This window comes from Rhincodon typus, chromosome 5, assembly GCF_021869965.1.
Source record: "Rhincodon typus isolate 14 chromosome 5, sRhiTyp1.1, whole genome shotgun sequence".
Classification (NCBI taxonomy): Eukaryota; Metazoa; Chordata; class Chondrichthyes; order Orectolobiformes; family Rhincodontidae; genus Rhincodon; species Rhincodon typus.
The window spans coordinates 105,837,807-105,853,384 of NC_063336.1; the positions used below are offsets into that span (position 1 = coordinate 105,837,807).

The 15,578-nt window shown below is 42.0% G+C and overlaps 1 protein-coding gene across 1 annotated transcript in view; it reads left to right on the forward strand.

The window, feature by feature from the left end:
• greb1 (growth regulating estrogen receptor binding 1) overlaps positions 1–15,578 on the forward strand; it is a 186,083-nt gene that overhangs the window by 145,910 nt on the left and 24,595 nt on the right. The window contains exons 23-27 of the mRNA XM_048597113.1: positions 10,479–10,581; positions 11,240–11,371; positions 11,471–11,623; positions 12,766–12,908; positions 13,975–14,136. Of these exons, the coding sequence (XP_048453070.1) occupies positions 10,479–10,581; positions 11,240–11,371; positions 11,471–11,623; positions 12,766–12,908; positions 13,975–14,136 (693 nt within the window). The remainder of the gene's footprint in view (positions 1–10,478; positions 10,582–11,239; positions 11,372–11,470; positions 11,624–12,765; positions 12,909–13,974; positions 14,137–15,578) is intronic.

The window sequence follows — 15,578 nt, forward strand, 5'->3', positions numbered from 1 at the left end:
AAGCGGTATACTTATTATTGAGGGGAACGGCCACAGGGGATCCCTGCACTGTCTGCCTATTCCCTTTCCCCTTCCTGACAGTCACCCAGCTACCTTTTCCCTGTACTTTGGGTGTGACCACCTCCTAATAACTCCTCTCTATTACCCCCTCAGCCTCCCGAATGATCTGGAGTTCATCCAGCTCCAGCTCCAGTTCCAGTTCCCTAATGCGGTTTGTGAGGAGCTGGAGTTGGGTGCACTTCCCGCAGGTAAAATTAGAGGGGACACCAGCAGTGACCCTTACCTCCCACATCCTGCAAGAGGAGCATGCAGCTGCCCTAGCTTCCATTCCCTCTCGATTTCCAGAAGAATAAAAAGAAACCTTACTGTACCAGCCCTCCACACAGTCTTTTTTTTTGGTTAGAGGAGGAGGATGGGTGGGAGACACTACACGTGTGGTGTTTCAGGTTTAGCCAATGCCCGAATATATCAGTTCCTTCCTGGCTCACGTTCTCTCCACGCACCCACCACTAAAAACAAGAGGGCCTCTGCTGCACGAGGTAAGTTTTTATACTGGAGAAAAAAACGTTACCTTCCCATCAGCACTCTGGCTCACGCTGCTGCCACTGAAATTTGAATCTGATTACGTAGCCTGGACAATTCAGCATGTGGTATCCATTTCCTCTTATGGAATTTAAGACCGTACCTGTTCCATGCTCGTAATACCACTCACTTATGTGTACTTGCAGTCCTTGGAGAGTCAGCATGGTGTTATAACTATGCAATACTAATTAGCTGCCATCATGCCAAGTTAATTCCATAATTCACCAAGAAATGTGTCAAGTTATCTGATGAATTCATGGCTGAAGGAGCAAATTACAACAGATACTAGAATCTGAACTGACACAGGAAGTGCTGGACATCACAGTGGATCAGGCAGCATCCATGGAGAGAGAAGGGTCCCAACCCGAAACGTCAACTTTCCTGCTCCTCTGAAGCTGCCTGGCCTGCTATGCTGCTCTAGCTCCACACTGTGTTATCTATGGAGAGAGAGCAAGCTAATGTTTCAAGTCTAGATGACTCTTCATCAGAGCTGATGTGAAATGTGGAGGAGGCAGCATTTATGCAACAGTGGGAGGGTGAGTTTCGAGTGCTGATTTTCAATTCATAGCTAAATTTGTCCCTGGGTAATACTGTACAGCCCTTCAGAAGACTTTTTTTTTAAAAAAAAACCCTGGTACAAGAAATGCAGCAGTTCATGTACATAATCTGAGTTGTAAGTCATCAGGAGTTGATACTGGCATGTTGTCACTAATAAAGTATGGATTTCTCATGCAAAGATGCTCACTAGGATCTCCTTAAGATCAGCGTGGCCAGTAAACTTTAAGGAGTTGGGGGGGAGGTGTTACTGGTGAGAGAATGTCCTCTTTATGAGATGCTGTGCCCACCTTTTCTCTGCCCTGTTCCTCCTCCATTAAAATTGCAAAAAAGGCAATCGTCATTTGAATTATTGTATTTCAAACTCAGAACTTCTAACTTTGGAGTGGCACGGGGGATGGGAGCAGAAATATCCCCGATGTCTTGGAAGTCCTCTAGCTGTTTGAGGCAAATCCAGGTCTAACTGGTGCAAGTCAATTAAATGTTAAAGTTCTTCTGTAACTTCAGTAACTCCAATGTAAAGTACTTCTGATGCTAGCAAATCTTTTAACTCATTGTAACATCACCAGAAGCACAATTCAGATGTTCTAGACATTTTCAGCATTTGTATTTTACCATATTATTATGAGCTCCAAGCAGTCTTGACAAGTGTGTATGTGGAAGACCCTGGATTATGAGTGGAAATACAGCATTGTTGTCTTGGGGTGCAGTTGACCTTGTGAAAGTGGTTGTGTTGCTCTCTTGTACCTCTGTGGTCCATTTGGTGCAGGCCCCCCATAATGCTGTTTGAGAGGGAGTTCCCAGATTTGACCCAGTGACACTGAAGGAACAATGGTATATTTCCAATTCAGGTCAGTGAATGGCTTGGAAGGAAACTTGACGGTGGTGGTGTTCCCATGTATCTGCTGCCCTCATTCTTCTAAATGGTGACGATCATGGAGCATTGTGGTGCTGCCTAAGGACCCTTGGTGAATTTATGCAGTGCAACTTGTAGATAGTACATACCGCTGCTACTGAGCATCAGTGGTGGAAGGAGTGAATGTTGTGGATGTAGTGCCAATCAAATGGGCTAAATTTGTTCTGGATGGTGTCAAGCTTCTGGAGTGTTGTTGGAGCTGCACCCAACCAGGCAAGTGGGGAGTATTCCATCACACTCCTAACTTGTGCCTTAAAATGAGGTTAGAAACTGAATGGCCCAGGCAGAACCCAAAGTGAGTGTTATTGAGCATGTCATTACTGAGCAAGTGCTGCTTGATAGCACGTTGATGGAAGGGCTTTGGAGAGCGAGCAAGTGAATTGTCACCACAGTCTAGGTGAACAAAGGATAATAGGTCGGCAGAACATCATGGTCCGAAGGGCCAGTACTGTTCTATGTTCTATGTAGTATTCCTAGCCTCTGACTTTCTGTTGTAGCCCTGTATTTATATGGTTAGTCCAGTTCAGTTTCCATGCCACATTCATTCAAATGTGACCTTGACATCAAGGACTGTCACTCTCACCTCCCCGCTGGAAATCAGCTCTTTTGTCCATATTTGAACCAAGGCTGTAGAGTGGTCAGGAACTCAGTGCCTCTGGCAGAGCCCAGACTGAACTGTCAGTGAGTAGGTTAAAGCTGATCAAGTGCTGCTTGATAGCACTGTTGATGACACCTTCCATCACTTCACCTGTTGATCGAGAGTAGACTGATGGAGTGGCAATTGGCCAGGTTGGATTTGTCCTAGTTTTTGTGTACAGGACATATCAGGGCAAGTTTCCACATTGTCAAGTAGATGCCAGTGTTGTAGCTGATTTGATTTGATTTACCTAGGTACAGTGAAAAGTTTTGTTTTGAGTGCAGTACAGGCAGATTATACCATACAAAGAGCATTAGGGTAATAGAACAGGGCAAGGAATTCAATGTTACGGCTGCAGAGAAGGTGCACAAAGAGTGAGGTCAACATTAAATTTGAGATTTGAGTGGTCTATTCAGAAGTCTAATAACAGCAGGGAAGAAGCTGTTCTTGAATCTGTTGGTATGCATAAGCTTTTGCATCTTCTGCCCGACGAAGTGGTTGGAAGAGATTATAACCGGGTTGGAAGGGGTCTGTCCTGGAATCTGCGGACTAAATTGTCAGAATAGTGCTACTAAGCTCCCAGTTCACAAAACAAAAAACAAGTCAGTAAACTTTGAGGCTTTTATTTTTGTTGACTAGAAATATTTTGATTTTACTAGTGCCAGCAATACGTTTCCTCCCACCGTCAAACCCCACTCCAAACTCCTAGCGTTCTATAGAATCTTAGGTATATACTTCAACAGTTTAAAAAATTCTATGGACTGTAATGGATAAATAAAGAACAATGGATAATGTCAAATAAAGTCATGAAGAGCTTCACTATGAAATTGAAATATGCATTTCAGTGCTTTTCCACAAGTAGATCGGTCTTCCATAATGTAGTTACTGAATATTTTGTTTCATTTTCCAAGAGTTAAGATCACCTGGAGTTCATTTTTAGGTTGTAATTCTTTGTTTGAACTAAAAAAAATGGACTTAAAGGGAAGGAAGAATGATTAATATGTAGATTATGGCCTGCTTTCCTTTTCCTCAGGTTGCTGAAACCTATGCTGTTTGCCAACTCTTCCTGTTTCAATTTGAGACCTGATTATCCTCCCCCTCCCCCTCCTTACTCTGCTATTCACACATTCTTTGTCTCTCCAGTCTTTGATTCCTTTTATTGCACTTCCTCCCTTCAGATCATCTCCTGTTAACATCACCTTGGCCACTTAACTGTCTCTTGTTTCTCTTTTAAGCAGATAAAAGGGCATTCTATTCTACTTCCTCTCTGGAGTGAGCAGCTGTTTCTCCCCTCTCCTTTCTTTGTTCTTATCCTATCTGAAATGCTGTTAATTTTGTTACAATTCTGATCGAGGGTTGTAGCCAAGACATTAAGCAATTCTTTACTTTGACTGATTCTGACTTACCCATTGTCTGTTTCCAACAGTTGCAAATTAATGTTTTTTTTATCAGTTAACATAATTCTTTTGAGTTACATGTCCACTATGTATATTTAATTTCATCTGCTACATTTTAGCCCATTCTGTCCAACTTAATTAATATCTCTTTGCAGTTTAATTTGACCTTGAAGGAATTATCATGCCTTATATTTGGAACTACCTCTAGGCTTAAACCCAAATCATTGATAAAAATAAACAGAAAATGCTGGAGAAACTCAGCAGGTCTGGCAACATTTATGGACATAGAAACCAAGTTAATGTTTTGAATCCAATGACTCTCTTTCCCAGATGCTGACTGATTATAGGAGTCATTAATCTGGGGTTGGTTGTCATGTGTTTCCATTACTTCAACATGCAGAGTGTGATAAAATATTAGAAATGGAAATTTAGTATGAGTGACTTAAACAACACTGCAGCCAATACCATCTAACTTTGACTTCCTCTCTCTCAAATGTTATTAAACAGCTTTCGCTGTAAATGATAGGTAGCAGCTGACTGGTCTCATTGAATTAGCAGAGACTTACAAAGTCGTCTGATGTATGTGCCTGAATTCCTGAGTGAGGATTTTGGTGTTATCTGCAAAGTTAGTTACCATTGCCTTTCATGGCCTCATGCAAGCCATTGATGGACTTTGTAAGAGGTTGAGATCCCAGCACAGATCCCCGCAGAATTCCATTTGTCAAATCCAGCTAATCAAAGACCCATTTATACATACTATCTGTTTTCTGCCAGCCAGCCCATCTTCTATCGATCACTCTTCTCGTTGTTTAAAAGGCATGTTCCTGGGTTTTTAGGAACATAGGAATGTAGGAACAGGATTAAGCCATTCAGGCCTTTCAGCCTGCTCCACCATTTAGTACTCTTGTGGCTATTCATCCATTTCAATCCCTTTCTCATTTTCTATTCCCATTTACCATGATGTCTTTGGCATTTAATAGTCATAACTACATCGCGGTAATCTCTTTGGCCCTGAAAATCTAAATATGTGTGTCTATATATATATATATATATATATATATTTAATTTCAAGTTCCTACATCATGATTAAAGATATCCAGCACCCACAGTACTTGCTTTTATTTACAATAAATCACCTGATACATTTCTAAATATTTGGGAAAATTTTAAGTTACTTCCCAATGAAGAATGTTAAATAGAAACGCCTCGGTGAGTGAAAAGATTTTAACTGATGATGCTCACTTGGGCACACTATTAGACCTGTTTGCAAAATTTAGCAAATAAAATTATCACAATTAACTTGAAGATAGATATGGAGAGCAGGATAAGACAAGTAATAGGTGGGGGATGAATTTACACATTTACAGTTAAAGTGTGGCCGAGAGTGAGCTTCATTGTGTATGGTCTGTCATTGGCTTGGAATAAACGTTACCACACAACCTTCTGCTTTTTACCTCATTAATTAATTCAAGTGACCAGTTCAAGAGACTTTTTGGCTTCCATGTCTCCGGCGCTGTCTGTGAAGCCCAGCTGCGCACCACTTCAGATGCCTCAAGCCAGCAATGACCTTTCAAACTCTGGTTTTCAGCTCAGAAAATGTCTCAAAGGAAAAACAAAGCTGGCTCCCCTGACAGAGACCTGGCAGCGCTTGTGGATGGGTGGTGGAGAGGACAGCAGTCTTCTTCCTTTTCCCTGCTGACCATCAACAGAAAACATCCCAACAAACCCAGCAAGACATTGCAGACTGTGTCCTTGCAGTGTCCCAGGTGAATAGGGATGCCTAGCAATGCTGCAGGGAGGTCAATGATGATCTGCGCACAGATAATTACTGACTTGTTTTTTGCCGCCTCAATTTCCAAGGCAAAGACTCTCTCTAGTTGTGCCACTGCGTCTCACCAAGGCTGGGGGACTGCAACCCTCAGTATTGCCTGCATCATGTCTACTCAAGAACTCTCACCTACCTCATCCTTCCAGATTGCTAATCATTCCTGCCTCCAGCACCTCCCACTCACTCAGAGACAATCCTTCCCTGCCTCTCCTACTCATGGCATCACTGCTAAATGCTCTTCCATCCGCTGTCATCATACTCAGCCTTTGTCTCATTTGGAAAAACTGGCCTACCTACCGCACTGGTGTGTCTCAGCAGCACTGTGACAGATTTGCCTGTAATCCTAGAGTGGGTTTTACTGGACAGGCAGGGCTGGATGCAACCAACCCCAGCTAATCCAATCAGATGAGACCCTTGACTAACTGTGGCTGACCGCACCTTCCCTTGACTCAACTTAACATGCTTCTCTTTTGACTTTCATACGTTGTCATTGGCTTGAAATGTGTACAGCGTGCTTGCTTCATAAGCTGTTGGTGCCTGCTGTAGCTCTGACTTTGATGTAGCACACTGTGATATCTCTACCCCCATGTCTAACTAACAGATTGTTTATTCAGTACCCCCACCTGCATGAGCCTCAGTGTTAAAAAGCAATCTAACCCACAGAGGCTGGCAGCCTGTAACTCAGTGCTAAAGTCTGTGAGCACGAAGCAAGTAGGCAGCCAAGAGATGGGTTCTCAAAAGCATTCTGTGCTGGTGCAGGAGATGCGTGGCTGTCCCTTGTGTGTATATGACCTGGTGAAGCCACCAAACAGGACTACTTGCATGCCAAACAACATAAGCAGCAAGTGATGGACAGAGCTAAGCGATCCCACAAGCAAAGGACCAGATTTACGTTCTGCAGTCCTGCCGCATCCAGTCGTGAATGGTGGTGGACAATTAAACAACTCACTGGAAGAGGTGGCTCCACAAATATCCCCATCCTCAATGACGGAAGAGCCCGGCACATTGGTGCAAAAGGTAAGGCTGAAGCATTCGCAGCAATCTTCAGCCAGAAGTGCCGAGTGGATGATCCATCTCGGCCTCCTCCAGTGGTCCCCAGCATTACAGATACCAGTCTTCAGCCAATTCGATTCACTCCATGTGATATCCTGAAATGGTTGAAGATACTGGATACTATAAAGGCTACGGGCCCTGCCAACATTCCGGCGATAGTACTGAAGACTTGAGCTCCAGAACTTGCCGCACCTGAAGCCAGGCTGTTCCAGTACAGTTACAACACTAGCATCTACCCAGCAATGTAGGAAATTGGCCAGGTATGTCCTACGTGTAAAAACCTGAACAAATCCAATCCAGCCAATTACCGCCTCATCAGTCTACTCTTGATCATCAGTAAATTGATCAGTAAAGTGTCATCAACAGTGCTATCAGAAGCATTTGCTCAGCAATAACCTGCTCAGTGACGCCCAGTTTGGGTTCCGCCAGAGCCACTCAGCTCCTGACCTTATTACAGCCTTGGTTCAAACATGGACAAAAGAGCTGAATTTCAGAGATGAGGTGAGAGTGACAGCCCTTGCCATCAAGGCTGCATTCGACCGAGTGTGGTATCATGGAGCCCTAGCCAAACTGGAATCAGTGGGTATTAGGGGGGCAAACTCTCTGGTGGTTGGGGTCATACCTGACACATAGGAAGATGGTCGTGGTTGCTGGAGGTCAATCATCTCAGCTCCAGGACATCGCTGCAGGATTTCCTCAGGGTAGTGTCCTCGGCCCAACTGTCTTCAGCTGCTTCATCAATGACCTTCTTTCCATCATAAGGTCAGAAGTGGCAAAGTTTGCCAATGATTACACAATGTTCAGCACCGTTCACGACTCTCAGATACTGAAGCAGTCCATGTTCAACTACAACAAGATCCTGAGAAATCAGGCTTGGGTTGACAAGTGGCGAATTACATTTGCACCACACAAATGCCAGACAATGACCATCACCAATAAGAGACATTCTAACCACTGCCCCTTGAAGTTCAATGGTGTTGCCATCACTGAACCCCGCATTATCAACATCCTGGGGTTCCCAATGACCAGAAATTCGACTGAACTCACCAAATAAACACAGTGGTTACAAGAGCAGGTCAGAAGCTAGGAATACTGCAGTAAGTAACTCACCTCCTGACTCCCCAAAGCTTGTCCACCATCTACATCGTAAAAATGAATCACAAAAGTTGGTTTGCAGGTGCAGCAGGTAATTAATAAGACAAATTGAATATTGTCCTTTATTGCTAGCGGGATGAAACTTAAAAACAGGAAGGTTACACTGCAGCCGTATAGGGTGCTGATGAGGCCACACCTGGAATACTGTGTACAGTTTTGGTCTCCTTACTTGAGAAAGGATGTACTGGCATTGGGGGCTGTGGGGTGTGCAGAGGAGGTTCACAATGTTGATTCTGGAATTGAGAGGGTCGCCTTATTAGGAGAGATTGAGTAGACTGGGACTATACTCATTGGAATGTAGAAGGATGATGGGGGGCTCTTATAGAAACATATAAAATTATGAAGGGAATAGATAAGATAGAAGCAGGGAGGTTGTTTCCATGGAAGTGAAATTAGAAATAGGGGGCATAGCCTCATAGTAATGGGGAGCAGATTTAGGACTGAGTTAGAAAGAACTTCTTCACCCAAAGGGATTGTGAATCTGTGGAATTCCCTGCCCAGTGAAGCGGTTGAGGCTGTTCTGATGTTTTTAAGGCAAAGATAGATTTTTGAACAGTAAAGGGGTTAAGGGTTATGGTGAGCAGGTAGGTAAGGGGAGCTGAGCACATGAAGAGATCAGCTATGATCTTATTGAATGGCAGAGCAGATCTTGATGGGTCAGCAGCAGTGTGTACTAACTACAAGATGCACTGCACAAGTTCACCAAACATCCTCAGTCAGCACCTTCCAAACCCATGACCACTTCTATCTTGATGGCCGAAGGCAACAGATACATGGGAACACCACCACCTTCAAGTTCTCCTCCAAGCCACTCACCATCCTGATTTGGAAATATATCACCGTTCCTCACTGTTGATGGGTCACAATCCTGGAACTCCCTCCCTAATGGCATTGTGGGTCAACCCATAGCAGGTGGACTGCAGCGGTTCAAGAAGGCAGCTCACCACCACCTTCTCAAGGAGAATAGGGATGGGCAATAAATGCTGGCCAGCCAGCGACACCCACATCCCACAATGAATTAAAAAAAACACCTGGCAGAAACATGAAAGTTGGAGGTGCTCCGTCAGCTCCAAGTGTTGAAGGCCTGAGGTGGTGTCTGAGTTGCTGCAAGGTGTGGTGAAGTTGGTAGTTTGCCCATGTAAAGTTGTGTGGATGAAGGAGCAAAGAGGATGGTGGCTCTGGAGCATGCAATGACGTTGTTATGAAAGAGCACTAGCAATGATAGCCAGGTAAGGCATTTGGTGAGCTGCAGTTGCCATGTACCCATGTGGTTTTACCGATTGGGAATTGGTGCTGTCTGTTTTTGCCATTACCCTTGTCACACTAGGGATGAGAAAATTCTGCCCCTCAACTTCTGATAACTTGTGAAATACTCTTAATTGTGTTATTGTAAGGTAACATGCTTATTTTGGCTTATTTATTTTATCAAGAGCAAATTTATGAAAGACTTTTACAATCACCAAAAGAACAACAGAAAAGTTAGTTTTTAATGTGAAGGAATACAATAGACAACTCCCTTGCTCTTCTGAAAACTAGTACCCTGCAATCTTTTACATCTACCTGATAGGACAAATATAGCCTTGGTTTGAGATCTCAATGAAAAGGCAGCATCAGCAATCAATAGTGCAGCATGATCTCAGTATGACATTGAAGTGTTAGTTCAGAGATCTCCTCTCAAGTTGTTGGAGTGTGATAATGAACTGACTTCTCACTCCAAAGCAGGTATGATACCGACTGAGCCACAGGATTTTGGGATGTGGAATGTCCAGTAGGAAACAATGATGAAAGGGAGGTAGCAAAATAGTTTAAAAAGGATGCGGAATATGGATGTCAAAGTGAATCAGTATATCAGAGAGCTGGAAAAGGTGCAATGGAACATGTGGCTGATTCCTGTCTTGTAAAATTACACCGTTCCATGAGGGAGAGAATCAACTGTAAGTAATCTGTTTTCAATGTGTCAGAAATCATGAGGCTTTTATTAGAGAACTGCACCATGGTGTCCTTTGGATGCTCAGAACTCACTGCTTTGAATCAGATAAGTCATAGAATTGTAGAGGTCTACAGCACAGTCTCTCAAAAACCACCACTTACTTCCAGTTGCTAACTTCTTTCAGACTCCAGTCTGACATCAGTCTTTAGATGGAGCAACTGTGCTGTCGACTTGATGGTCAGTTTGGACAAAAGCAGGTTTTTTCCCCTGCATTCTGATGCAGTTCTGAAATTGAATACATACCATCAAGGTAAACATCGGTCTGTTGTTCTTCATTGTTCTTCATTGGCTGTGGAAGATCAGTTTCTTCATGGATTTTTTTTGTGAACATGCTTTGTTTCTTTAATGCACATCTTTGTTCTCAGGTGGGGAAGACAGGAGCCTATCTTCAGTTCCTTGGTATTTTATCGAGAATGTTGATTCGATTGATGGAGGTAGATGTTTACGATGAAGAAGAAATTAACCTCAGTGAGTGCTTACTTTGTTCTCCAGGTAGACTCTGGCATGATCTTTACAGTGTATCTATAATCATTAGTAATAATAACATGCATTTCTTGTCTGTCACCATTAAAGTTTCAACTTGTTATGTCATACTTCAAAAACCATATTTGATACAGAAGTCAGGCATGTGTATCCTCTCTGTGACCTTGGCATTCAATATATTTAAGGAAATTAGCTTCACATTAGAAGCAGAGTGACACATCTGTGTTACACAGGGCAGAATTTTACAGCCCCCCTCTCACTCGCTGCAGGAGCACCTTGTTTTGCAGGAGGGTTGCCCATGGGTGACCTTCCTGCTCTCCTGTCACCAGCCGCTGACTGTACTATGATTTTATGTGAAGCGGGCAAGGCTTAGAGAGTGACAAATTGAGGTCCCTAAGTGACCAATCAATGATCAGTCAAAAGCTCCTTCCATCTTGTTGCTGAAGTGTTTTAGCTGTCAGGAAAAGATTGGCATGGGAAGGTGGGTGGGTGGAATCTTCCACCCCTTTTGCGATCGAGGTACTCCCACTTCCTGTTCACCTCCTGGGTAAATTGAGAAATGTACTGTATTTGTGAAGGTGTTTCGCTCGCTCAATGCTCAAGTCAGTATTGGGTATCATGGCTTTGTACCTCCATTGTCTAGCAATCCACTGTGATCTGTTGTTGAACTACAATGAGAAACTGGAAGGTGGCTATTGGGTGACACAAACTGACTGCTTCGCTCAAGAATCTGCTGTACAGCTCACGCAAGTGGGCTGCCTTTGTACAATGAGAGGTATGCAGCCATATAAAGTATCATTGGAGCAACACATTCACTGCCTCAATCACTCTGGAGGGGCAAAATGTTCTTGCTTATTTTTATTTTATCTTTTAGAAGCCAAAGAAGATGCTTCCCTGCAACTGAAAGAGAGCTTACTGTGGCCTCATTTGGAGAGTTTCAGTAAATTGTTATTTGATTACACTGTTCACGATCCAAAGTATGAAGATGCAAGTCCAGTTTACTCAAGGGATCTTGCAAATAACAAAGGTTAATTCTTTTTTCATTTAATTGAATTCTGCCAATGCGTAACCATTAAAAATAATGGTAATCAGAGATGGTAAAGGTGGGACTAAAGGCCACTGTTTGTAGGGTAACCATGGTACTGCATACAAAACATTTAAAAGATCTGAAAATGAATTCTAGCCTGTAATTCCTGTGGTGTTAATTAAGGTTAGCACTGGAGTAAGAACTATGCCTCTGCTGATGTAGTTTTTGTTGTATTTTGTAAGCTTATCAAAATTAATGTTTGAAGGAAGGTGGCCCAGCAAGTGAATTGTATAAAGGCATAGAGTCATACAGTTGTGCAGCACTGAAACAGACAGTCCAGTACAACTCATCAATGCTGACCAGATATCCTAAATTAATCTAGTCCCATTTGCCAGCATTTGGCCCATATCCCTCTAAACCCTTCCTATTCATGTTCCATCCAGATATCGTTTAAATGTTGTAATTGTAGTTCAAAAATAAATTACAGTACAATAAATAAATTTTAGGCCATCAACTTGCAATTGGCACTCAAAAGAGCTGGATGTTTCAAATAAATAGGACTGGGAGATGCAAATAGCAGGTTCTGGTCAACAAAATTTGTATTATATACTAATTGCACTAAATCGAAAGTTTATATGACATAATCCCATCTCATTGCCTTTCAAATAGATCTTCTGTGGTCTCTTGTGGGTTTTCCAGTTGCCTGAAATCCAAGACTGGAAATGTCACTTAACTTTCGGCATCTCATCGTTCATTAGATTTTTAAGATGAGAATGCATGCTGGTGTTTTTAAGTGGGAAGTAGCAGATCTCAGGATAAGGAATTGTAGAAAATTAAGTGATTATGGCCTAAATATCCTTTTCACTTCAATTTTCATCACAATTACTGTGTACTCCTAGTTATATACTATTACAAGTGTTGTGGTTGTTCCACAAATTTGCATTCCTAAAATGGAGTCTTCCTGCTTGGGGTGCATGCCCAGAATTTGGAATCAGTGATTTGGACTGAATTGCCTTTTAATTAAATGAATAGATAAAAGTAGCCACTCCTACTTTTAATGAGCTTAACAATGGACAGCCGAATTAAGAAAACCTATCCCCATGTTTCTGCATGTTGCTTACCTAAGTTTCCTAACTTAACAGGATATAAAGCTCATAAGAAAGAAGGTGATATCTATCTGCGACGCCAAACAACTCGAATGAGGTTGTCCAAGTATGCTGCCTATAACACATACCACCACTGTGAGCAGTGTCATGAATACATGGGTTTCAATCCCAGATGCCAGGTAAGTGTATTGTTGTCTTGAAATTCAAACAGTAAAGACACATGCCATGATTTGAGGTTACTCTACAAACTTTCTTCTTGTTCGCAAAGAGGTCCAATGATATAAGTAAGCTGAGGCTCTACATAAAGCAAAGATAAATTGACATGTAGCATGCCCCATTTCTATCAGATAGTAGGTAAGGGTAAATTGCATGCTTATTTGGAAGATTGACTTTCCCAGTCAATTTCTGTCAAAACAGTATTATCAGACGCATTTATTTGTAGTTGTAATTTATAGGAGCAATGGCACGGGTAAGCTTTTGAATGAATTAACATGCATTAGGTTGAAGTCAGTTCACAAAGGTTTAACCAAGCAAGCAGATCAAGTGAAAACCTTTTAAAATCTTCCTTTTAAAAGTCATTTTCAGAATCTGATCTATCTGATAGAATCCCACAGTGGCTGCAGTATTTATCTAGTGGTATGTGTAAGAAATCACCATTGCTAACAGACAAATAGGAAGGGCTGGATTTTAGAGTGGGAAAGTTGTCAAGCATGCACTTGAGAAATATGTAGGAGGCTCCTCAATAAGTTGCTGGTGGGACAGCAAGTACGTACGAAACTTGTCCGTTAGCAGCAGGGACCTCAGATACTTTTAAAATGCATTTTACATGTAATTAATGATTTAATGCACCCTCCCTGATTTAATGAAACTGACATGAGTCTTTCATTACCTTCTCATTGAACGCTGGCACCTTATATGTGGCTTGCCTGGCTCATTATGAGAGCTCCTTTGACTTCGGGAAAGTGGAATCACAGGAAGTTACATTATCTTTGGAGAGTTTTCACTGCTGAGACCTGATGATCTGACACTTTGGGGGACAGAATCTGTGGTAGGACTCGGCCAAAAATATTAGTTTAAAAAAGTGAAGAGGCAGCATTTTGACGAGAGACAACATGGATAGTATCTGTTGTTGGAATATTTTTGCAGTTTTTCAACAAGATGGGCATAAAGTGGTATAAAGAATTATTTCCTCTCCATGCTACAATCAGTTAAGAACTAATTTCACAATTTTGTTTTATCTGTTAGCCGTACGATTCCACACTCCATGCCTTCACCTTTTCCTGCTCGATGCTGGGAGAGGAAGTTCAGCTCCATTTTATTATTCCCAAATCAAAGGAACAAAATTTTATTTTCAGTCAACCTGGAGGCCAGTTGGAAAGTATGAAGCTGCCACTTGTTACCGACAAGGTGAGAAATTATTTTGGGCTCTTCACAGATAAACAATTTTATTTCCATTTCTTGTACTAATGATGAAGAGTTGGCTGAACCAAGAACAGTTGACTTTTTTTTAACAATGCATGACCTTTAGCTAACATTTGCAGGCATTAGTCTCATTTCTGTAAAAGTGCCTGAGGGTAGCAACTGTAGACTGAGGCCATAGAGTTGTACAGCATGGAAACAGGCCCTTCAGTCCAACTTGTTCATGCCGACCAGATATCTGAAATTAATCTCATCCCATTTATCAGCATTTGTCCCATATCCCTTTTAACCCAATGATTTTGCTGAGTACCTGTAAATTAAAACACTGTAGCTTTGTTTTACCCTGTTCTGTTTGGACAAGAGCTAACAGCCTACAGGATATGTGTATGTAGTTTAGTTCTGTGGCAGTTTTAACATTTTCCATCAGATTTTTGATTTCATTTCTAGTTTTCTGTATGTGCCAGGCATCTAACACCCATGAAGTGGTTTGTCAAGAAGGCAAGAGCAGTAAAGAACAGAGTGGGAAGACACTGCTGGTGCCAGTTATAACAAAGTTCAGTTGAAGTGGCTATTATTTGTAATTGTTTTAATGGAAGGGGTAAACATAAATTAGCTCTTGCTGAAAACAGATAGGAACCCTGTAGATCTGGGTTGTTTTTTTAAAAGACCTGTACACGGGAGAAATGATCTATGTTGTTAAAAATGATTTCCATAAAAAAGTTTCAGTTCCTCCAGCTGGAAATGTCTGGGTGCTGCTGATCATCTTGCATGTCAAAACCACAGGACATTTGGTGCTATTTCATTAATTCTGGAAACTACTATTTTTCCCTTTTATGTCCTCCTACATGGAAATTGAAAACAGATTCACCCATTGTGATTTTAAGCAGATGAATTCTTATTGGCAACAATGGATTGGGCCTTTCTTGCAGCAGGTCAAACTACTCTGTTGTTTGTCACTTTTGTTTGTATTTTACACTGGGGATCGTTTAGCCCAGTTGGCTAATTGGCTAGTTTGCGATATAGAGGATGCCAACAAAGTGGGTTCAATTCATGTACCAGCTGAGGTTATCATGAAGGTCTCTCCTTCTCAACCTCTCCCCTCTTGAAGCTTGGTGACCGTCAGGTTAAGCCATCACAGTTGTCTCTCTCTAATGAGTGAACAGCCCTATGGTCCAGTTTACCTTTTATTTCACATTTTTTGTGAGAAATAAGCTAGCTGCCAAACTGGAAGTGATGAGTTTTTAATTGCGCTCATTTGAAACTACCTGACCTTGATCCTGGTTTCGTTCGGAGTTGATTAATTCATTGAAAAGATTTGAACTTCAAAGCCACAGAGGGAGAATAAAATCTCTGCACACCATCATTTGACTAGTCTTACTGTCAATTTGTCAGTAATATTGTAAGTGGTACACATTGCTTTTTGCTGCATC